At 46.2% G+C, this 23,400-nt stretch overlaps 1 protein-coding gene across 11 annotated transcripts in view; it reads right to left on the reverse strand.

The window, feature by feature from the left end:
- TLN2 (talin 2) overlaps nucleotides 1-23,400 on the reverse strand; it is a 420,448-nt gene that overhangs the window by 89,378 nt on the left and 307,670 nt on the right. For all 11 annotated transcript variants that reach the window (XM_078079262.1, XM_036081097.2, XM_078079259.1 and 8 more), the window contains 9 exons: nucleotides 18,324-18,532; nucleotides 17,144-17,263; nucleotides 15,908-16,105; nucleotides 14,503-14,642; nucleotides 7,740-7,833; nucleotides 5,749-5,838; nucleotides 3,428-3,550; nucleotides 1,950-2,093; nucleotides 55-216 (listed from right to left, as the gene is read on the reverse strand). In XM_078079262.1, coding sequence (XP_077935388.1) covers nucleotides 55-216; nucleotides 1,950-2,093; nucleotides 3,428-3,550; nucleotides 5,749-5,838; nucleotides 7,740-7,833; nucleotides 14,503-14,642; nucleotides 15,908-16,105; nucleotides 17,144-17,263; nucleotides 18,324-18,532 — 1,280 coding nt within the window. The remainder of the gene's footprint in view (nucleotides 1-54; nucleotides 217-1,949; nucleotides 2,094-3,427; nucleotides 3,551-5,748; nucleotides 5,839-7,739; nucleotides 7,834-14,502; nucleotides 14,643-15,907; nucleotides 16,106-17,143; nucleotides 17,264-18,323; nucleotides 18,533-23,400) is intronic.

Below are 23,400 nucleotides of genomic sequence, written 5' to 3' on the forward strand. Positions count from 1 at the left end.
TCCCCTCTGCAACAGGTGACGCAGGATCACTAAGACCTCAGTTCCGTGACCTACCTTGATGGTCTTCACTAGGTTGGCAGTGCTGTTGGCGACCTCCTTGGCTGACTGGACAAAGTGCCTCTTGGCCACTGGGTTGGCTGTCTTGGACGAGGCGATGCGGCACGCATTGCAGAGGGCCGAGGTGTGCTTGGCGACAATTGTGGCCGCCGACAGAACCTACAAAACATGGAGCCGGGTTGGGGCACAGCATGCTCAGTGCAGCGGGGTCCAGGTCAGAGGAGTCCACCCTGGTCCCGAGTCCTGGATTCCTCTTCAGCTCACCTATCTCAGGCCCGTGTAATGTGCCATGTGCGTCTAGCTCTGCCATCCCAGAGCCATACCAGGAGAGCGGGGGGCAAGAATGGCTAAGCAAGAGAGAATAAAGAGAAGGGAAGGGGTGCTGCTGGAGCAGTGGGACAGTGCTGGGCTCCAGAGCATGTGGAAGGAGAGATAGTCAGCTCTGCTTCAGGGCCCCCCGCCAGGAGGCATTCGGTCCAGGCTCTAGGCCAGCCCTGCCTGACCGGAGTGCAGTGTGAATGACATATGATATTTTAGACTGGCTAGCAGCCACATTAAAGTAAGTAGAGGAACAAGAGCAGTTGATTTCAATAACTTATTTTTTTTAAAGATTTTATTTATTTACTTATTTGACAGAGAGAGAGAGACACAGCGAGGGAGGGAACACAAGCAGGGGGAGTGGGAGAGGGAGAAGCAGGCTTCCCGCAGAGCAGGGAGCCCGATGTGGGGCTCGATCCCAGGACCCTGGGATCATGACCTGAGCCAAAGGCAGACGCTTAACGACTGAGCCACCCAGGCGCCCCTAATTTCAATAACTTATTTTATTTAACTTGACATATCCAAAATATTTCATTTCACCAGGTAATATCACCTGGAGTCCACGTCTAGATGAGGAAAAGAAACATCAAGGTGTAACAGCTCCTTCCTCGGCTACAGGGGGACTGTGCGCACCTGAGTAAGGGGCACCTGAGTAAGGGGTCTGGGTCAGGCATCTCCTGGGCCCTACCTCCACCCCCAACTGCTCTCTTGAATCCCCCCGATCCACTTTGCTGAGGCTGGTAACACGCCCTTGTCCTTAACTGGACAGGGAGAAATGTCAGGTGTCCTGACGTCTTCCATGCCAGTTCTCAGGCTCGTAGGTAGGTCTGATGGCCCCTGTATTGCCTCCTTAACTTGGGTCTTCCTCCTGCCAGAAGAATGCTGGGCTCGGGGTTCACGGAGGACGTGGCACTCACAGGCTGCTTCTAGTAGCCCTATGGGCCGGTTCCTGTTCCTTTCAGCACACGCTGCTTAAGTTACTGGGACTTCATGCCACTCGGATACGGAGTGTTGCCCATACTGTCTAGTCCTGAAATGCCTGTGGGTCCTTTCGGCACTTTGAATTCTGACCAGACTCTGAGGCCTGGCTCAGGGCCACCATCTCTGTGCAGTGAACCTTGACAGGCCCTCACAGAGATCAGCACATGTTCCTCTGTGCATCCCGGGCGCTGTCATCATACCCCGACCACCCCATCTTCCAAGCTTTATCCAACAGAGGAAGAGCCAGGGCATAGAGGGGTCAGGTCTAACTTGTGTTGACCCTTAGTGCTGAGCACAGAACAAGCCCTCCACCTACGTCCTCTGACCTGAATGAAATCATGAGACTCCTGATGAATCTCCCGGCGATGACTTCATCCTACTGCCCACCAGCACCTCATTTCAAAGCACTGACACATTGCCACGCTCACCACATTTTGCAATATCCCTCCCAAGTTGTTATCCACAGGGCTGCCTTTAGCTGGCTGAGCAAGCTCGGGAAGAACAGTATTCTTCCCTAATTCCTCATGGTCTCCCACAATCCCCCTACAAGAGTTTAAGGACTCACAGACCTCACACCCTTGCCCCGTGGTTACCTGTGACGGGCTGCTGCCGGGGTCCACCAGGTTCTGGCATGCCATCTGGATAGCCTGGTTAGCCCTGGCAAACTGGATGGGGTCCACGAGGCCCTGATGGCCCGCCTGGCTATTTGGATCAGAGATGCCCACCAGGTATGCAGCCTGGAAAGGGAGAAGGAAAGCGCAGCTCAGATTCTCTGTGCTCCCGGATGAGCCTGTCGGGGATGATGGCCCGGCAGTGCGCAGGCCACATTCTTAGGGGCTCCCTGGTGCAGGTTGGTCAGGGTAATCTCACCAGTAAGGGTTTAAGGACGGACGGGCTGATGGTGGCCAAGTCTCCTGCATCCTTCTGGGAACAAAGTCTCCTGTTCTGAAAAAATCCTCAAGAAGCTTTCCTATGGAGCCTGAACAGGGATGAATGCAGCCCTGTGTGCTCATCTTAGGACCATGAGGGGACCCAGTCTCAGTGTGAGGCTGACTCTTCGGCTGGCAGATGGGATAGGCAGAAAAAAGGGGGTGGAGACCAATGGCATGGAGCCGCTGGGTTGGTTAACCTTGGAGCTTGCCGTGCATGGGAGTTTCTCATCTCATAGCCAACTGCATCCTTATTGTTCAGACCAGTATATCCAGGAGTAAGGAGAGTGAGTAAGATGGCTCAGGAAAAAAAAAAGGCACTATTTGGTCTCTAAGAGGACAAGAAGCTCTAAGAGAAGGTCTTCTCTTTAAACCCTTTGGATAGTCAAATCACAGGGAGAAAATGAAACTGTGAATGAGAATTTTAATCTTAAGTCATTTCCGAGGAGATTTGAGGGGCAGGATAAGGATAATTTCATCCCCCAAACTAGGGATGTTTCCCTTTGGTTCAGTAAAATTTTCCAGCCTCAAGGTAACGGTCAAATGATAAATCCTTTAAGGTAAGTGCTGACAATTTGTGAAGCTTCAGTCACATGAGCCCAGTAATTATTACAGATGCACAGGACAGTCGAACCAAAGCAAGGAACATGCCCGATCATGTCTCTGCAGGATGGTATCTAATTTTTTTCTCCCTCTGATCCTAAGAAGAGCGTGACTAAGATTTTTGCAATTTTAAAGCCTCAGAAAGAATGTGAATTATGTAATACTCATTTTTTTTCCCTCAAAACAACTCCTCTCTAAAAGTGGTCTTAAAAAAAAAATAAAAAACCCAAATCTGGCCTCTGAAGGCTTATGCTGGGTCTGCAGCGTTCTGAGTTCCACTGTCCTCACCAGGCTGCTGTGCTCCTGGGGGGTAACCAGCTGGTGCTGTGTCAAAACGGCCCAGCCAGCACAGGAACCTCCACCTTTACCATGGTTTCTATGATGGTGGTCAGGGACGGAGCTGCCGTTGGAGCTCCCCAGTGCCTCCCACAGGGACGGGGCACTCCTGGTATCCTCACTCGAGCACAGCACAGAGGCACAAGACACAGGCCTTAAGGCTGGAAGGCCGGCATCAGGGGGCCTGGGGGCCAGTCCCTTACCTGGGCTGCAGCCTCCGTCAGCCCACAGAGGGCCTTGGACGCAATCCCCACACACTCCCCAAACGCAGGGAGGTCCCCGGTCTTGGCGTTCTGTGAAATCCCTGCCATCGACTCGCCCAGAACCTGCAAAACAACCAACCAGTGATACTCGCGAACCAGCATTTCTTCCAGCCATGGGGAAAAGGGCGCTACACTTCCAACTTTAACATTCAAAGCCACTTAATGTACACGATTTGTCATTATTTTTCTTTATATGCATTAAGAGGAGATTTAAGAGAATTATATCATTTGTTTCGTAAAGAGAAATGAATAATGAAACCATGAACCTTTCATCTAAAAACTATCTTTATCTTGGGGCGCCTGGGTGGCTCAGTTGGTTAAACGTCCAACTCTTGATTTTAGCTCAGTCATGATCTCAGGGTCGTGAGATTGAGCCCTGCATCGGTTGGCTCCAAGCTCAGCACAGAGCCTACTTGGGATTTTCTCCCTCTCTCTCTCTGCCCCAACCCCCCCTTTAGCCCCCTCCCCTGCCCTGCTCTGCTCGCTCGCTCTCTCTTCAAAAAAGAAAAAAGTTATCTAGATCTCAAAGAGCTACAGTTAATATATACAGACCAATAAAGTAAAATCTAAACAGGGCATCCCAGAGGTGAATGGTCTCAAGTGAGACCTGTCAGTACCCAGAAAAATCAGACACATATACTGAACTGCAGGGAGTCACACCCAGGAAAGCAGAAGACATACCCTTGCTGATATTATTCATTTACTTATTGATAGTAAAATTTAAGTATGGCTTTGTTAAAAAGTGTGCGTATATATATAGATAGGTGATCTGAACATTAAGACTATTTCCTAAATTTTTAAGTATTTCCCCTTATTTTGAAAATCACTGATGTCTTTTTTTCTCTAGAGGTCTTAAAGTAAGAGCTAAAAGGGATTTTAATATTTAGAATCCAACCCAGAGAGGTAGAGCACCCTACATAAGGTCACACAGAAGGTCACATGGGCAGGGGCAGGATACCTGCCCCATAGCTGGTGTTGTCTTCCATGGGCCTTGTCATGCCCCAAGAGGGCAGGTCCTAGTCCTACTTCCCAGGGTCACAGATGATGGAATAGAAGATGTTGAACACAACCCTTTAGAAAGACTATGGCACTGCCAATACAGAATTCTTCATTAATAAGCCATCTGGGATGGGGAAAAAATTCCCTAAAATTGCTTAGATACACAACATAGTCCAGTGTACATGAAGACTTGCAAAGCAGAGAAGTTAGAAGATATTTGTATGCACAGTATTGTCCGTCCTATCAAGCTGCCTCCCTCTTTAGGAAGGAAGAGTTTCTTTGGATCTAAGTGTGTAAGACACATGCACCCTTCCCTTAGGCAATCCAGAATTCCATGAAGGGTGCTGGACAGAGCAAACTCTAGGCTTAGCCCATTGCAAGGCATGCCCCTCCTGACATCACCAACACAGCTGTGTCCCCAAAGCTAACGTCAGACTGACGTAGACAAACACGTGCTTGTGCTCCAAGCACAAACTTGGTACTGGCGACTGTTCCATATCCGCTCGTCTCACTTGTATTTCATTTTAACCCGGTTTTGAAGCATTCTCAATAACTTCGGTATTGCCATCACAGGTTAGTGCTTCTTGACTTTTTAAAAAATCATTATTGCTCCACTAAGAAATCTTTTTAGCCTCCCCACCCCCAATTGCTAACCACATCAAAGTAAATAAGAAGAAATAAGATTTTGTTGAGCAAGGTTAAGATGTGGCAGAGGGTGGGGACACAAACTATTGCAGTATTTAGATTTTCTCACTCCCACCTCCCAAAAGAACCCCCAATTTTTCAAGTAACTTGAGAATGATGCCATTAATGGATGGCCAGAAGAACAGACAAGGGGGTCTCATAATAGCCAAGGTCCCTGATGGGCTTTCCCTTGCAATTCAGTCCCAAGTGAAAGAAATCCATGATTTGATTCACAGTAAGAACCATCTACAATATGGTATAAGCACCGTATCTCTAAGTGTTACTTCTGGACTGCATTGGCAGGAACCGAGGGACCTGTCAGAAATGCACAATCTCAGCCCCACCTCCGATCTACTGAATCAGAAACTCAGGGCTAAGGTCCAGCAATCTGTGTTTGACAAGACCCCTAAGTGATTCTGATGCACAGTCAAGTTTGAGGAGCACCTGAGCAAAGGGCTCCACCGTGAGGCTTTGTAATATATGCAGCCACACAGAGAGGCCAAAGACAGATGCATACAGAGCATGTCTAGATCCTTCCACACAATGAGGAGGAATGTGAACAGCACAGACAGGCTTACCTTGGAGTTTTCCATCACACTCTCAATGCAGTCAAAGTAAGAGAGGTCACTCACAGGTTCATTAGGATTGTCCAACATCCCCTTGACAGTCTACGGAAGGAAAACACAACTTAAAAAGCAAGCAAGTGTTATAGAACAAGAGAAATTTCAACGTAAAATACCAACTGTCGACTCCCCCTCCGCATATAGGATTCTGGTCATGATCACTCATTTATCCACATTCTTGAGAGGAATTTAGATGGTTTTATCTGTGACTTCAGATTTCCTGCTAGCAACACAACACTGATGGCAGGGTATAGCTTTGACAGAGAGGAGAGTCTCCTGTTTACAAATTTGAAGGAGAAGCATGGTATCCACAAAAGGGAGAGATTTTTTTTTTTTTCCTTAAGAAAATCTAAAAGCTAATGTAAGGCAATGGTCAATTAGCATAATTTCTCTGCTGGGTAACTCCAAGGAGTTTACATTTCAAGGACACATTAACTGATTTCTACTTGATGAGGAGAACCTTCAGTTTTCAATTCTGCAACATTTTAATGCATAGGCATGAAAGAAGGGAACTCCCTAAAACTGCCCACTGGGATGGTTCATTTGTTTTTAATTCAAAAAGTATAGAAAACATTCACTCCTATTTAGGAATCCCTCAAGGAGCAGGGCATGGAGCTTGCTCCTTTGTCTCCAGTCCACTGAAAATCATCGTGAGCTTGCATGTTGTAATAATCTCCAACAGTCACATATGAGGGAATTTTCCAGGGGAGCTAAGTCTGAGATAGAGCCATTCAACCTCCTCCCCACTGAGTGAGAATGTACATTTGGACCCAGCAGCCTTTGGGGGTACAGCCATTTGAGTTGCCAAGGATTGGGGGAGGTCATGGTGGAAACTGCTGAGTTACTAAGATCCCAGGAAAGAGGGCAGCATAAAGGAGTGCATTTCACTGAAGAACCTCTTCCCGCTCTTCACACAATCAAAATTGTTTTAGTAACAGCCGTCCCGAAAGAGTCATAATTTTGGCAACCAAGGATACCATTAAAGGACAGAGTGTTTGTATCTGGGCCTACAGATCTGATTTGGACCAAAAGCCCACATATCGTGTTTGCGGATGTGAACAGAGCGGGGTAGGATGGTAATTAACCCAACATAGGAATCAGGCTCCACTGTTTTCAGAATGCTTTAGTCCTCAGGTAACAAGCCTCTTCTCCCCTCCAGCTGTGCTTACTGGCCAACTGCCACCAACAGACTGGGCCTCAATCAAACCCTTCAGAAGCTGCAGTCAGACCCCCTCTGGCATGCTGGGTACTCCCGTGCTAATCATCCGGAAAACTAAAGGTATACTGGGTACAACCAACCCATATGCACTGAGATACCTAGTTGGCTGTTTCAATATAACCTGCACTGGTTAGGACTGCTTTACATACAAGTGGGCACAATGATTTTGTTTACCTGTGTACATCCTAGAGGCACAGATGAATTTTCCATTATAAATAAGCCCTAAGTATGAATATAAATTGGGAAGCACCCACACTGTTCTGGGCCACTACAGGTCTCACAGTCACCTTGATTGGTAGTAAGTATTACTCCTGAGTTTCCACTAATGTGCCCCCTACAGTGTCTAAAATAAAATGTATGGGAAAATCATTTTTACTCAAAAAGAACATCTAACCCAGCTTCTCCCAACTGTGCCAGCATAATGACTCCAAAACTTTTTTTAGGTAGAAATTGCTCGTCTTCAGCTTACGTCCAGACCTCTTCCTATTTGAAATAGAGTCCTTTAAACAAAATAACTCTCATCCTAGTGGAAAAAGGGGAAGCAGAGATGATAAACCCACCAAATCTAATTTTTCTTCAATTCCTTCTCACTTGGATCGAAACTTTGGCCTCAGTAGTCTTCCAGGAAGGACATAAGGCAAGAACAGAGGAGAAGAAACTGACCCGTTCTGGGAAGGACAGAGAGTCACAGCCTCTTAAATCCCCAGCAGCCTTTCTAGGGACCTACCTCGAGCTCCCGTAGGGCATTATCACATTCTTTCTGGCCTGGAGCTTGCTGGGTGCACAGAGTGATGAGCTGATTGATGCTCTCGGTCACAGCTCTGTAACAGAAACAGATAAAAGGTTTTTGTTTTATTTTGTAAAGATCAACAGTAATTTCCCCAACAATGCTTTGTAGGTTCACCAGAAATACAAGGAATTCATTATAAAGGCTGGGGTCCCCGTGAGAGCTCTTCGCCAAGGCTATGAACAACCAAAAATAAACTACAACCAGCGAAGACAGAATGAGTGTTCCCACTCTGCCTGTGATTACTCATTTGATTTCCCTTTCAAGGGTACTAATGGTTCTTTTAGGAAAGTAGGACTATCTTTTAATATATTCATAGGAAAGAATTCACAACAAAGTTGCAAATAGCAAAAAGATCATTTAACACTGTTTTTAAATATCCTTCATTAGCAGCCCATAAGGAATAAGATGATCTGAGGCTCTTTTGGATAGCCTTTGTATAGTTTGGAGTGTTTTATATATTTTAAAACATAGCAGGCATACATAGAGTAAACTGTGCTAATGATTTTAAAATCTCGTCTTTCCATGAAATCCTACATGATTCGCTAGTTCCTAGAAGCTATCCCCAAATTATTCTTTAAAAGAGCTCTTTTCTTTAACATTAATAGGAATTAGAGACTCATGATTTTATATGTGTTTCTATTCTTCTTAGAACTTGAGAAGCAGCTCAGAGTTTTTTCTATATTGGCAAGGATTCCACCTCTCCTGAGCAGCCTCTGCTTAACTCCTGCCTAGGTTAGGCCATAGTTCATTTAGAAAGTCATGGTCCATTTTGCGTTAATTTTTTTTAAAGGTGTGAAATATGGGTCCAGGTTCTTTTTCTGTGGAGGGTGGGGGTGGCTTATGTAGGTCCAATTAATTATTCCAGCACCCTTCATTTAAAAGGCTCTTCATTCTACATTGCATTGCTTTTGTAACTTTCTTGACAACCCCTGGGCCATATTTATGTGGGTCTACTTCTGGACTCTGTTCCACTGACCCACGTGTCTAATCCTTTGCCAATACCACAATGTTTTTATATTAAGTCTTAAAATTGAATACCCTTGTGTTTTAGAAATGGAAAAAAAAAAAAACAAAAACCAGATAGGAGAGAACTCCCTAAGGGGATGCTACAAGTAAGGAGCAAAAACAACACTCAAATCCATGACTACCTGACTCCAAAGCCAGATCCATAGCCATTTTTCTGTATGGCCAGAACTGGTCTACACTCTGGCAGGGCCCTAAATTCTATTCATAGTTGCTAACCACTGCAGCTAACCCGCAACTTAAAATAAAACAAACAAAAACAAAATAGAGCACACTTGCTGTTAATCATTAGCACTGCCTAATATAAAGGTGTCTCATTTTATTAAATTGGCTTTGCAGCTTCCCACAGAATATCAAATTAGATGGAAAATGATGTTGCCAAAGTACAAAGGCAATCAGCTTAATTATTTGATGAGGAGATACTGTTTTGAATTTTAAATTTAGCTAGGGCGGATGGGAAGAAGAAAAAACATTCCTCAACTCAAGAAAGAATCTCAAAATAGTTTTTGTAAGATTGACTCTAGCGATTCATTTATTTGGGGCAAAGTGCTTAATGAAGGTTTCATACAGAAGCACTGGGTTCTCTGTGGTGGAAAGCCCAACAGTAACAACCGAGAGAGCAGGTAAGGTCTAACTCTGGGCATCTTGGAGGGTGTGGTCCATGATGTATTCTCCAGACGGGTCCCTCGGAGTCCAGAGCCATGTTCCGGGTGGTAGGCTTCAAGACACACTTCCGAGTGGACAGGTGTGAACATAACGAAGGTGCAGAATGCCCTCAACAGTGCAGGATATTTCCACGTATCACACAAGCGTTCCCTTTAGCTCATTTCTTTCAATGTTTCCTGTTTATCTGCATTTTTTTTTTTTAAAAACCTTGTTTTTATATATAGATTTGTCCATTAAAAACTGTTTACGATTGGGGAATCCAAAGAATATATAGCTGCTTATTGTCCTCGTCTTTTATTGATTTTTTAGATGTGAAAATTTTTCAAATAAAAACTTGGGGTAAAAAACCCCAACAGACTAGCAGTTTGTGGTTGGATAGTCCATAAAAGTGCCAGCACAGCACGGATGTCTGAATGAGTCACTGGGGTAATACTGATCCATGATTAGGGAGCATGATTTAGGTATAATTTATCCTCATAACTCATTTTAGAGTCTGGAGTAGATAGCCCAGTAATAAAATAAGTGGCCCAGAGGCAAAGGGTTATGTAGATCTGACAATGAAAAATAGTATTTTTATGCTTCAAACTATAGCAGTTAGTTGTAAGATCAAAGGATTAGAAGCAACCCAAATATGCAATGACAGAGGATTGACTAAATAAATGTATAGTCTACAATGGAATTCTGGGTGCCCGTTAGAAGTCATAATGCATAGCATATTCCTAACATAGAAGAATATTCATGATTCACCATTAACAAAATTTACAAAACAGTATAAACAGGAGCCCACAGCTGCAAAATTAAACATATATATACTCAAAAAGTGACAGAATGACATACCAAAAAGTTAGATTTATATTTTTTAAAGTAATTTTATTTTTAAATAAAAAATTTCAGTAAATCCAATAAAAAATGATGATTTAGCCAATTTACACTGTCACAAAGAGAGGGCCAAAAATAGCAGCATCCTCCCTCTGTTCTATATGAATCCAAATAGGCCTGAACCGCAGTTTTAAAATATTTTCCCACAATTTAAAAACAATGACTAAAGCTGCACAAGTTTATTTTTTAAAAATAAAAAGAAGTTAAGCAACCATAATTCTCCCATCTAGAAGTAGAGTTTACTTGTGTTTCGTTCTTTAGGCATATCCAGCCACTCTCAGTTTTTTTTTTTTTTTAAATTGGAATCTATAACCTTAGATCTTAAAAAAAAAAAAAAAGGCCTCTAACCTACACATTGTTTAGTGTTCAGAGATACTGACTGAATTGATTCAACTAGTTTGGGAGCTCTGGAGGGAAATTCTCAATAGATATGGAGATGGGCCAAGGGTGAGAGAAGAAAATCAACCAATTTCTGCTTCTGATGATCTGGTAAGCACAAATCATCTGATAAGGAGCTTGGAGGGGAAAACACCAACATCAGACATTTCCCTTCCTCAAGGGACAACGTCCTTAGGCAGGAAAAAAGAGCACCCCAAATTCCACATGTGCATATTCCCTGGGTCCTGCTCTGTACAAGGTATGGCAATTAAAAAATAATATAGTTTGTCTCTCTAGGAAAGCAAGGTGATTGCAATCCGGTTGGAGAAGCCGGATAATGAACAGGTAAGACACACAGAAGGTAAACCAAAGGAAGCAGTGAAGGCGGGAGCACGTCATACAGGATCCCGAACCTCCGAGAGGCCAGACATGCTCTAGGCTCGCAGGGAGCACACACGGATGGCATGGGTTCTGCATGGAAGGGAGAGCTCGATGTGGGCTGCAACAATCGGAGAAGTCAGTGAGATCCTGATTTGGATAAAGGGAAGAGAACATTCTACAGGAGAGCAACAGATGGCCTAGTTTATATTTTTCTTTGCCACAGTGTGGAAGCGCTGCTTGCTGGCGTATCCTTTTTCACTGTCTCTGGAGACAGGAGGAAGCCTGCCTGGCAGGAACCTCAAAACAAAGGGCAGCCCAGGAAGAGGAATCGTCTGCAAAGTTCTAGGGAAGCCTCAGGGGACAGGAAAGCAGCTGGGTCCCAATGCTGGCAGCGACAGCCGTGGGCGTGAAGTCTCAGCCAGGGAGTCCTTCTGGCCAGCATGACCATGGTGTGAGCACTGGAGCAGGGGAGGTGCTCAGAGGTAGGATGCGCCCTCCTTTTTCCAATGCAACCTGGTTTTCCATTTCTTTGACTAAGTTCAGGGAGCATCAGACCAGCCCCTGGCCAGGGAAAAAGCTGTTGAAGGGTTGACAAAGGGTCTCCAGCTCTACCCAGCTCCTCAGAAGAGAGTCAGAGCTCACCACTTACACAGGAAAAAGACAAACGAGCCGGGCACTAAACAGAAAATGACTTCATCTCCTCTAAGCATCAGAAACCAAAGGACTGGGCTCCTCATGTGTACCTGGGCTCCAATGCAGAATGAAGAACAGAGGGAAAGGGCATACCCACCTGCTTTTCCAGAGATCAATCTTTTTTCCCAAAGCAGGAAGAATCATGGAGACCATCAAGAACAAAGGATTCAAGTCTATGGATGTTGGAGCAGGGCAGGGCTGCACTGGTCCAGGTCTAGGTCCCCACAATGGCATCAATGGGGCCTTTGGGGACATCCACATGAAACACAGGCAGGGCTGGGCTGTCCCAGGAATAGGGAGGGTGGTGGGACTGAAGATGAGGACAACAGCAGTCAGATCCCAGTGGCTCAACTCCAAGGGCACTCACATGCAGGGCTGCTTCAGCATCCAGATGGAATGAGGTGAGCATGCTGTGTGTGCACACGTCCCTTGCCCTAACTCCACCGGGCTATCCCTGTCTCATCACAGTGTGCACCCACCCAGCCCCAGTGCTGGGCCCAGCCCATTTCAGGCACGTGGTAAAAATCTGTTGAATGAATGAATGAATGCACCCCAGCTGTGCAGAGCTTCACCTCCGAAGAACCGCTCGCCTGACTCACTTGACCTGGCCAGAGCTTCCACTGGGAAATCACCTCAAGGAGCAGAGCTTCCCAACATGTGCCAAGAAGCCAAGGAGAATGTGCCGGCATCTTCTGACCACAGTTCCATCCTGAGACAGTCATTTCCTGTGATGATTTTTAAGCACGTACTTGGCTATGAAACCATCAGGCTGGAACTCCCTGTCAACTGCTCAAAGCCAGGACAGAGGCAAAGAAATTGTCATTACCTCGTCTCCAGGCCCCTTCCTCAATGTCACCACCAGAGGGCCTTCAGACACCCACAGAGCCCTGACACCGACCATAATCCTTTAGGGCCTGCCTTCCCTACCTGGCTTGCAAAAGGCCAATTTACACTCTCCCCTTCTTCCATGATTTAAGAGAGTGAACAGTGCGTTCTAAGCTGGAAACTGTTAATTCTGAAATGATGCAAAAAACTGAAGATAATGAAAAACATCTGAGTTCAGATACCTGGAAACATCAGTTGCCCTATCCAAAGGCTCTTTGTAGGAAAAAGAAGAATCAAGAGAGGGTTTCATATGAGAAACAGCTGCTCAACAGAGAGGACATCACGCCTCCCTCCTCAGCCCCCACCCCTCGGAGGGCCCCGCTAGCACAGCCACAAAGCAGAAGCTGGAGGCAGGGAGGTGGGAGGGTATTTTTCCAGTCTCCTAGGGGCTCTCGCTACTGTTCGAAGCTGAAGTATATACACCTAGGAAGAACTACAGACACTCACGGGCTTTTAAGGGACCTGCTCTAAAATGATCTAATTCCAACCCCTACCACCCGCAAACAATAAATAAACAAACAAATAAATAAAGCACTACAGGCCAAGAGGAGACCAGAGACCAGTTTTAACCATAAGCACCAAGATATACTGTATACTGATGAGAGCTAACAAGAACTTAGAACTTAAGGACGACATAGTACCCACCCCCATGTTGCAGATGGGAAAGTTGGGACAGGTTGAACAATCCAACCAATGTAACCAAGTGTGTCAAACATTAAAGCCTGGACTAGAATTCAGCTCTCCTGACTCTGAACTCAATTTAAAAAGACAGCCATTGAGCACCCAGAAGAGAGAAAGACATGAAAAGACAAATACACAAGTAAACAAGCAAAATCAAGATGAAAAAAAAAAAAAATTGAAAAGTAGAAATCAAGCTATGCTTTTTAAAAATCACTAATTTGCACATTCTGAAAAGGTTTCCAATTATGCTATATATCCTAACTGCCTGCACTTCATCTCTTCCTGCTGTGAGCCTTCCTATACACAAAGTGATGCCAAGCAATGCTAAGAGAACAGGCCCACAGCACTAGAGAAGTATCAAACACCCTGCACCCTCCTGGTTCAGGAAAATGAATGTGGGCTTGCTAATACAAAATCTTCCCGGGCTGTCACTGCAGTTTCTCCACGGACCGGCATTCAGTCACTGGTTATTGAACGAAACTGAAACAGTGGCCCTGGAGCGGACGTTGTGTTGTATTCACCGCTTCCTCGGGTGAAAACAGTGGGAAAGGACGCTGGCACCACCCCAAACTCAACAGTTGACTCCCACCACTACCGCATTCACCCGAAACTGGAGCCCTTCTGCATGTGACAAATGGAACATGTTTAAATTCATCTCATGAATGAATGATGCCTTGATGCCAGGCACACAGTAAGTGCTCAAGAAATGTGGGACGGCTTGCTGGGTGTTGTGGGTGTGTGTGTGTTTGTTTTTTTTTTAATGCTTTTTAGTATTTTCTGATTTTTTTCAATGAGCACATACTACTTTCATCATTAGAAAGATATAACACTCCTTTAAGAACATCCATTTAAGCCATCATGCTTATAAATCAATAGGGGCCTTAAGTCTAAGCAAGCTGAAAGGCTGTAAGAGAAGACAGAAAACATCTCTAGTAGGGAAAGCACGTGAGGATGAGCCGGTTTAATCAAATGCCACAGTCACGACTCTGCCTCTGACAACATGAAAACAGCACCAGGGCTTTGCTCCTCGCCAGAGCAGCAGGACGTCAGGCCTGTCTCTCAAACACCGACATTATTTAACCACACATGAAAGTACATTTTGTTCCACTCTTACCTTGCAGCAGCTGCCAGGAGATTTTTTGCATTGGGGGCTCCTGGATCCACCGAGAGAGACTTGGCAGCTAACAACAGCTTGCTGGATGCCATAGAGATATTCTTGAGGTTGCCTATCACTTGGATCTGGTCTTCTTTCGTCTGCAAAGTCGAAAGGAGGCAGAGTAATCAGGAACCGTCCATTTCTCCCGGGCAGCATTCAGAGAGCTGGGAGAAGCATCTTGAAATGGAAGCAAGTTATCTACAGAGACTGCATTAAGCCCCATTAGTCTGCAGATGCCTAACTGGTAGAGACACTGCCCCGTGTCTACCCTCCCCCAAACAGATAGCCACACCAAGATGCCCGCCACAGGACAGAGATCCATCCCCAAGTGGGTCAGCCAAGAGCTGTGCTGTCTCACAAGTGCAAGCATTGAAAGTGGGGGAGGGAAGGAGAGAGAGGGAGAGAGAGCACCGGCACATCAGTGCACAGACCAGGCCAGGGTTCCAGCGTCTTGCTCAACAATGCTGGCGTTGTCAAGGAGCTCACACATCTCAGCCTGGCACAAATGCCCGGCACTGTCTCCGTACTCGGAGCTGACTGCACCCCAGAAGTTCCTGACTCGGGGAAAGGCACATTTCTCACCTGGCTGACTTCCTATCTGAGAAACAACCATTTGTAGATCACACAGCAAGACACCCTGGGTGTCTCCTTTAGGGAGTTCACAGGAGCTCAAGAAGAAACAGCTCTGCAGGCTGACACCAGACCAGTCATGTTCCCTTGTTCTGAACAAGGGCTTTATCTGTTCATCTCAAGGAGGTAATTTTGTTTAATGATTTTATTTATTTATTTGACAGAGAGAGAGAGAGAGCACAAGCAGGGGGAGTGGCAGGCAAAGGGAGAGGGGGAAGCAGGCTCCCCACAGAGAAGGGAGCCCGATGTGGGGCGCGATCCCAGGACCCCTGAAATCATGACCCAAGCCGAAAGCAGATGCTTAACTGACTGAGCCACCCAGGTGTCCCTCAAAGAGGTAATTTTTAATCATTTGACACTTGGTATTAGACACAGCCCCCTCCAATGGGCCCAATGAACCTCAAACACATTGTTTTTTACTATATTATACCACATAAGAAGTACAGGACACAGAGCTGCCCTCCCTCCGAAAAGCGTAAGTAAACCATGAACCCTGCTGGATGATCATGGGAGGTTATCCCTCATCTCTAAGAAGCATTTCACACATAAGCTAATAGCGTCTTTAGGAATGCCAGGCCTGTGAGGTCACAGAGCTTTCTAAGCAGGAAAGAGAACACAACAGCGTGACCTGCTGACAGGTTCCCTGTTCCTATTTGCCCAGCGCCTCCAGGGCGGACAGTCCGCGAGAATAGACAGGCAAGGGTCTGCTCCAGGCAGCCACAGCCACACTCACCTGAGCTTGGCCTGCCATCTCAATGCCAGCATCGAGAAATTCATCGAAATCATCACTGAACTTGCCAGAGGCTGCGGCCAGTTCTCCGCTCTGGCCCCGGGTGGCATGGACCACTTCCCCTGCAGACTGGTTCAGATCAGCCGCGGCTTGGTTCAGCTCACTCTGGGCTTCCTGGAAAGGCTTTGTGCTCGGAGGTAACTGCAGTGGGGAGAACAGGCACACCCCATAAGAAGTTTTACTTCGCATGGGGGAAATGAAGGAAGGCTCTGTGGAGGGAAAGACTCTCCCAGGGCTGCATTTCTGAGTCATCTAGACTATAAGGCTCTGTGTGGTCTGAGGCCGCCTATGTTAAGTCTGACCTTTAACATACAGACATTATTTCATTCACTGAATTACTAAACACCTCTTCAGTGCTAGACACAGTAGATCTAAAAGTGGTCTATCCTCGGGGGCTACGGTCCCCTCAGTAGCAGAGCCAGGATTCACACCTGGGCAGTCTGACTCCAGGATCCATGCTCTGAACCACCACTTCATTTTGGATGGAACCTCTCAAAGGTTTAGCTTTCTAGAACAAAAAGACAGATGCTATTAAACTTCACATCCTATTCTTCCAAACTAATAGCCACCAATTTTATTAGTAGCCTTTGCTCACATAGCTTTTGTGTGGATCAGAAGTGTCATTGGTGGAACTATTCCTATTTGTTCCAGAGAGTTAAGCTAGGCTCTATTAGTCCTACCATGTACACTGCTTGAGGACCTGGTATGTGCCAGGCACCAGGCCGAGAAGAAATGAATGAGCCCAGCTCCACCTTCCCCCACCCACCCCACTGAAAGGGGCTCACAAAACTGGGAACGGGCTCCAAGAGCAAGTAGATTCCTTAGACTACTCACTCTCTCAGATGTCTTAGACACACACATCCCTCCACCACCTGACCGTCCCTGCCCGAGATGTCCTGATAAGAAATCAGAGGATCACATACCCACCTTTCCTGTTTTCACTGGGCTGACTGGAGAGCAAACAGCAACATGGACTCAAAGAAAAAGTAAACTTTTAAAGCTCCACCTGGAAACTTTGCTGATGGCAAAGCAGAACAAGGAAAGGCAAACTGGGAGGCAAAACAGGCCTCCTCAGACAGAGGTTAGCTGCTCAGAGATCCCATGGAAGGGAGAAGACTCCCCTCACACCCAGGGTGAGCCCAGCCCCCCAGTGCCCCTTCCCCATGCAAAGCCTCTCACCGAGTCCACAAGCAGCTTCTTGCTGGACTCGCCAATGCTCTTCAAGGCCACGTCCACATCCTTCTGCCCCGGGAGACAATTCACGCAGTTATTCAAGGAGTGCGAGACGGCTTTGGCCACCTGCATACACACAGGGAGAAAAGCCCCGTGAGAGAGCACCTTCCCAACCCTGCCGCAGACGGGTGGGGAGCCAGCAGTGATAGTACGCAGAGCTGGAAAGCATCGGGACATGATCTGCCAGCATCCAGTGGACGCTGTTTGCCATTAAATCACCTCGCTGAGGCTTCTCACCGGGGTTAACGTCCTGTCTTGGCAAAGGGGCTGACACAGTGACACGGTACGCCTTATGTGCACCCGGCACCAGGCTAAGTCACGATTCTGTGACTCAAACCCAGAAGTCTCCAATATTATGTCAGGTTCCACAACAAAGAGAGCCGCCACCAAGAGAAACAGAAAGAGCTCCCTTCTTGAGAGCCCCGCGGAGGTCACCGAAGTGGAAGGAGGCCTTGCGTTCTTTGCGTCACAGTTAGGTGTCACAATCTGGGGCCATCACCCCCAGACCACACCCCGCCCAAGGGCAGGCAGGACTCTCTGAGTGCTTCCAGACCAACTTGGAGTTGCCCACATGCTGTCCCTTTAGGATGGGTGACGGCTCGCTGTCTGCACTCAGGTCAAGGATAAGGTCTTTGGAAGTGGGCTGTGTCGTTCCCTTTAACTAGACCATCTCCTTCCCAGCTTCCGGTCTAGAGCTTTGCCCAGATGGCGTCTAGCCCACTAGTTTCATTAGGGTGGCAAAGACTCATCCAAAAAGGCAGTCGAGCCAGACTAAGTATATCTACCTCACTCCCAGACTAGGAAGAGGAATATACTTAAGCATGCACGGGTCCCCAACAAACATGCTGGGACCTGGCTCCCGAAATTCCAAGGATAGATTTCAAGAGCGCCCCTGCCCCCATACTCTCTGTTGACTCAATTAAGCAGATCTCCTATTATGGGGGGGGACTAGGCAAGACTTACAAAAGTGGGAATCGTGTACGGCCTCCATTGCTATAGTACTTTGGGAGGTTTTGAAAACACCCACTGATTGAAAAATGTTCACACCGGGAAAAGAGTGCCCAGGAGACAGCCTGCCAACACGACCACTTTAGTGATGACCATCACTGCCAATTCTGGGCCTCACCTGGGCTAGTCTCTGCTGACTCTCAGCATCCCCAGGTGCAATCAGGGCCTGCTTCGCTTCTTGGATGAGCATGGCGGAGCCTTCCATGACGTCTCGAGCAGAATCTAACATGGCATGCGCAGCTGCGGGGTCGCTCGTGGATGCGGCCACCCCACGAGCAGCCTGGGCCAGCGTTTTCAGAGCTTGGGCTGTCTCTCTGGCAGCCACCCCTGGAAATGAAAGCCCACCACACTTTCTATAAGATTCCACCTAAAAGTCATACTTTACTTGAAAATCAGCTACTGGACCACAGCTTCCTAGAAAGGAGTGCACCCTCTGATAGTGTGTGGTCCAGGTGGGGTCCAAATGACTTATCAAAAATATGAATCGCTACGCTTCTCCAAGTAGCAGCCCGTACCACTGGTTCTGGGCCAATCTAAGAGCTGTGTGATAGCAAGCGCCATGTGAAAAGTAATTTTGCTCTGGCTTCACCCACACACTCTGCCCTGCATGTCCACAGGCCTAAAACACCAAAGTGCAGGCGATCAAGGACACAGATGAATCATTCGGATGCACTTCCCTTCCCAATTGTTGTTATTGGGGCACGACTTCTATGCAAGAAAGTGAGCAGTGCACATGGGCAGCTCGGTGATTTTTTACGTGTTTACAAGCACGTAACCACCAACCAGATGGCGACAGAGCAGTTCCATCGCCTGTGTCCTTCTTGCACCAAGAACCTCTCATGCCAGAAGTAAGCACTGGTGTAGCTTTGATCACCATAGACTAGTTTTACCAAGTCTTCAACTCCTTGTTGATGGAACCACAAGAATGCATTCTTCTGTGTCTGGTTTCTTTTGCTACCAGAATGCTAGGAGATTCACCCATGTTGTCACATTCATTCCTCTTTCTTGCTATGTCGTATTTCATGATACAAAGTCACCATCTGTTTATCCTCTCCTCTGCTAATGGACATTTGGACTGTTTTGTGTTTGGGGTTATTAGGAATAAAGCCACCAAGAGAGTTCTTTACATGCATTTAGGTGGCCAGATGGAATCATTGCTCTTGGATATAAACCTAGGAGCTGAACTGCTGTGTCACAGAGTAAGTTTAGCTTTAGAGGACACTACAAGACCTTTTCAGAATGGTTTTACCATTATACACTGCACCAGCCATGTATGAGCGTTCTAGATGCTCTACACCCTAGCCCAAACTAGCTATTGTCAGATTTCCTATTGTAGCCATTTTGCTGGGTGTGCCATTGTAGCTCACGGAGGTTTAACTTCTATTTCCCTAAGGAATACAATGACGTTGAGCACTTTTTCATACACTTAGTGGCCATCTGGATAGCCTCCTCTGCGAAGTGGCTGTTCATCCTTAAATTCACTTCTAAGGATGATGGGATTTGGTGATACACTATGAATAGAAACTAGTTCTTAGAAACTATAGCAACACTTCCCTTAGAATGAACATGCGCCTTTGTACATGGCACCTAGTGCTTGGCATACCCAAGAAGGGGATGAGGACTAGAAACGCCAGAGCATGTAACAAGAGAATCTGAACACCCTGAGAAACGCTGAGGAGCCCACCTTCAAGCGCATCTCACCGGACTGCTTCACAGATGAGGTCCAGCACTGACAGGTGTCTTGTCCACTTTCAGAGGCAGTGCCAGAGCTAGATCTGAGGATTCTGAACTTCTGGGTCAGACTCTCTGCACAGTGCTCTTTGGGGTAGAGAACTATGAAGGATTCTTGTTAGAACATGTACCATCCGCATGAAAATGACACATTGATGTCTCGCTCACTCAGCTTTGAGGTGACTCTTGTCTAAAGGCTTCAGCTGGATGGTCTCTGGGTGGCCCTGAGGCCACCTCTGAGCAGCTGCTGCTTCGGCCGCGTCAGCACAGATGCAGCAGGTGGTCCTCCCCTTACCATAATGCAATCATGCAAAAGGCCCCACATCCATAAAACAAGACAACTTTGCAGCGTTGCAGACTTGCGAATCTGTAAATATTTAGTAAGTCACGCAGCTGGGACGTAAGTCTACAATTTAATCAGGGCAAATTACAAAGCTGCCCATCTACCATTCATCACACAGCACTTCTGAACGGAGCCCATGGTATGGAAGAATCTTAAACAAAGTGATTTTTTTTTTATGGCAAAGGGGAAGCCCAGAAGAGAAAACACAAAGATAAATAAAGTGAAGGTGAAGGAGAGAAACAAGCTGAGAGCAGTCAATTCCTTTTTATGTTTAAGCTTCTGGCACAGGGTTGCAAGATGCCCTTGCTCAGAAAGGCACCACATGTGGTTTAAGACCTCATGTAGCTACAGCTCTGCTGATTAGTTGTGTGGCCCAGACTGCTGCCTTTTCCCTTGGCGCCTCCGGTTCCCACAGGTTTTAGGAGAGGCTGAGATCACTGCTCTGCTGAAAATTCTAGGCTGTCATTTCTAGACATCTCCTCCTGCCTTTCCATTTATTATAGTCTCCTGAGTCCATTTCTATTTGAGTTGTGTATGACTTTGAAAGAATAAAACGTTTATCATACACAATTAAGAAAGTCATGTTTATGCAAAAATCAGTTACTGAAAAACCTTTTATAGACCCAGACAATTTTTAAAAAGGCAGAAACCAGAGGAGCTGAATGACAAAAGCTTAGGCTGATCTATCCCACGTGTTTTCCGCTGAGGACTCACTATGAAATCCCAATGGCACCTCGAGGATCCTCTTTGGAGGGATCAGGTTTCCAAAAAAAAAAAAAAAAAAGAGGAAGCTACGCCATCAAAGGAATGAAACAAGACGACGAGAGGCCGGGGAGCCCAATGAACATCTACGGCTATACACGGCTCTGTTCAGAGCGACTTCTTAAAGGTAGTGATGACACTCATCAGGGTCAGGTCTCCAGGCAAACACCACCCCCCAAATGAAAATGTTCCTATAGTCCAGCGTACGCTACAGAGCCAGAACTGCCAGTGGGAAACTCAAAAGCAGATCACTGTGGCAGTAACCACAATCCTTTGAAGACACAGATTACTTTCACAGTATCCTTGCTATCTGGATCTTAAATTACTTTCAGGAACAGAGCCTTAAGAAGATCCACCAGTGACCATTTCCTTACACCACACAAAAAATAGACTCAAAATGGATGAAAGACCTAAATTGAGACAGGAGTCCATCAAAATCCTAGAGGAGAACACAGGCAGCAACCTCTTCGACCTCAGCTGCAGCAACTTCTTCCTAGAAACATCGCCAAAGGCAAGGGAAACAAGGGCAAAAAATGAACTATTGGGACTTCATCAAGATAAAAAGCTTTTGCACAGCAAAGGAAACAGTCAACAAAACCAAAAGACAACCAACAGAATGGGAGAAGATATTAGCAAATGACATATCAGATAAAGGGCTAGTATCCAAAGTCTATAAAGAACTTATCAAGCTCAACACCCAAAGAACAACTAATCCAATCAAGAAATGAGCAGAAGACATGAATAGACATTTTTCCAAATGAAGACATCCAAATGGCCAACAGACACATGAAAAAGTGCTCAACATCGCTCGGCATCAGGGAAATGCAAATCAAAACCTCAAAGAGATACCACCTCACACCAGCCAGAATGGCTAAAATTAACAAGTCAGGAAACGACAGATGTTGGCAAGGATGCAGAGAAAGGGGAACCCTCCTACACTGTTGGTGGGAATGCAAGCTGGTGCAGCCACTCTGGAAAACAGTTTGGAGTTTCCTCAAAAAGTTGAAAATAGAGCTACCCTACGACCCAGCAACTGCACTACTGGGTATTTACTCCAAAGATACAAATGTAGTGATCCGAAGGGGCATGTGCACCCCAGTGTTTATAGCAGCAATGTCCACAATAGCCAAACTATGCAAAGAGCCAAGATGTCCATCAAAGGTGAATGGATAAAGAAAATGTGGTATATATATACAATGGAATATTATGCAGACATAAAACAACAACAACAACAACAACGAAATCTTGCCATTTGCAATGACGTGGATGGAACTAGAGGGTATTATGCTGAGCGAAACAAGTCAATCAGAGAAAGACATGTATCATACGATCTCACTGATATGAGGAATTCTTAATCTCAGGAAACAAACTGAGGGTTGCTGGAGTGGTGGGGGGGTGGGAGGGATGGCGTGGCTGGGTGATAGACATTGGGGAGGGTATGTGCTATGGTGAGCGCTGTGAATTGTGTAAGACTGATGAATCACAGACCTGTACCTCTGAAACAAATAATACATTATATGTTAAAAAAAAGAAAGAAAAGAAGATAGTAGGAAGGGAAAAATGAAGGCGGGGAAATCGGAGGGGGAGATGAACCATGAGAGACTATGGACTCTGAGAAACAAACTGAGGGTTCTAGAGGGGAGGGGCGTGGGGTGATGGGTTAGCCTGGTGATGGGTATTAAAGAGGGCACATACTGAATGAGCACTGGGTGTTATACGCAAACAATGAATCATGGAACACTACATCAAAAACTAACGATGTAATGTATGGTGATTAACACAACATAATAAAATAAAATTAAAAAAAAAAAAGAAGAAGATCCACCAGTGATATGCAATGTAGTGAAGTGCTTTGTAATGGTAGTTATTGCTGACTGGCATTATGTAGGTCGTGTGTAGACGGCACCAGCCCACATGGCAAACTCACAAGGTAAAAACCTGGTATGACATAGGTTTTTAATCTGTTGCACAGGATCTGGAAAGAGGTCTATGTACAACTGTATTCAGCTCACCATAGATGTAGTTTAAATACTGCCCCAGCCAAACCAAAACACATCTGTGTTAGAATCCAGCCAGTGGGCAGCTCACATGTAACTCCAGACTATCCTGCACACCTCATTTGAGGATGAGAGACCTGGAAAGAAGCTGAGACCCGGGGAGAAGCTGTCCACACGTGCGCTCTCTTCTTGCTTCCCATCCATTCTCCAACTTGCCTGGACTTGCCTTCAACAAGGAAAGAGTGACCCTGTTTTTCCCAAATCCAATGGATGCCTCCTAAGTCCCTCTCTTAGGCGACTTTCTGGGTAGCAACCACTTCTCTGACTCTAGAGATACTCCTCTCTCCCAACTTCCTTGCTCT

This window comes from Halichoerus grypus, chromosome 8 (genome assembly GCF_964656455.1).
Source record: "Halichoerus grypus chromosome 8, mHalGry1.hap1.1, whole genome shotgun sequence".
Taxonomy (NCBI): domain Eukaryota; kingdom Metazoa; phylum Chordata; class Mammalia; order Carnivora; family Phocidae; genus Halichoerus; species Halichoerus grypus.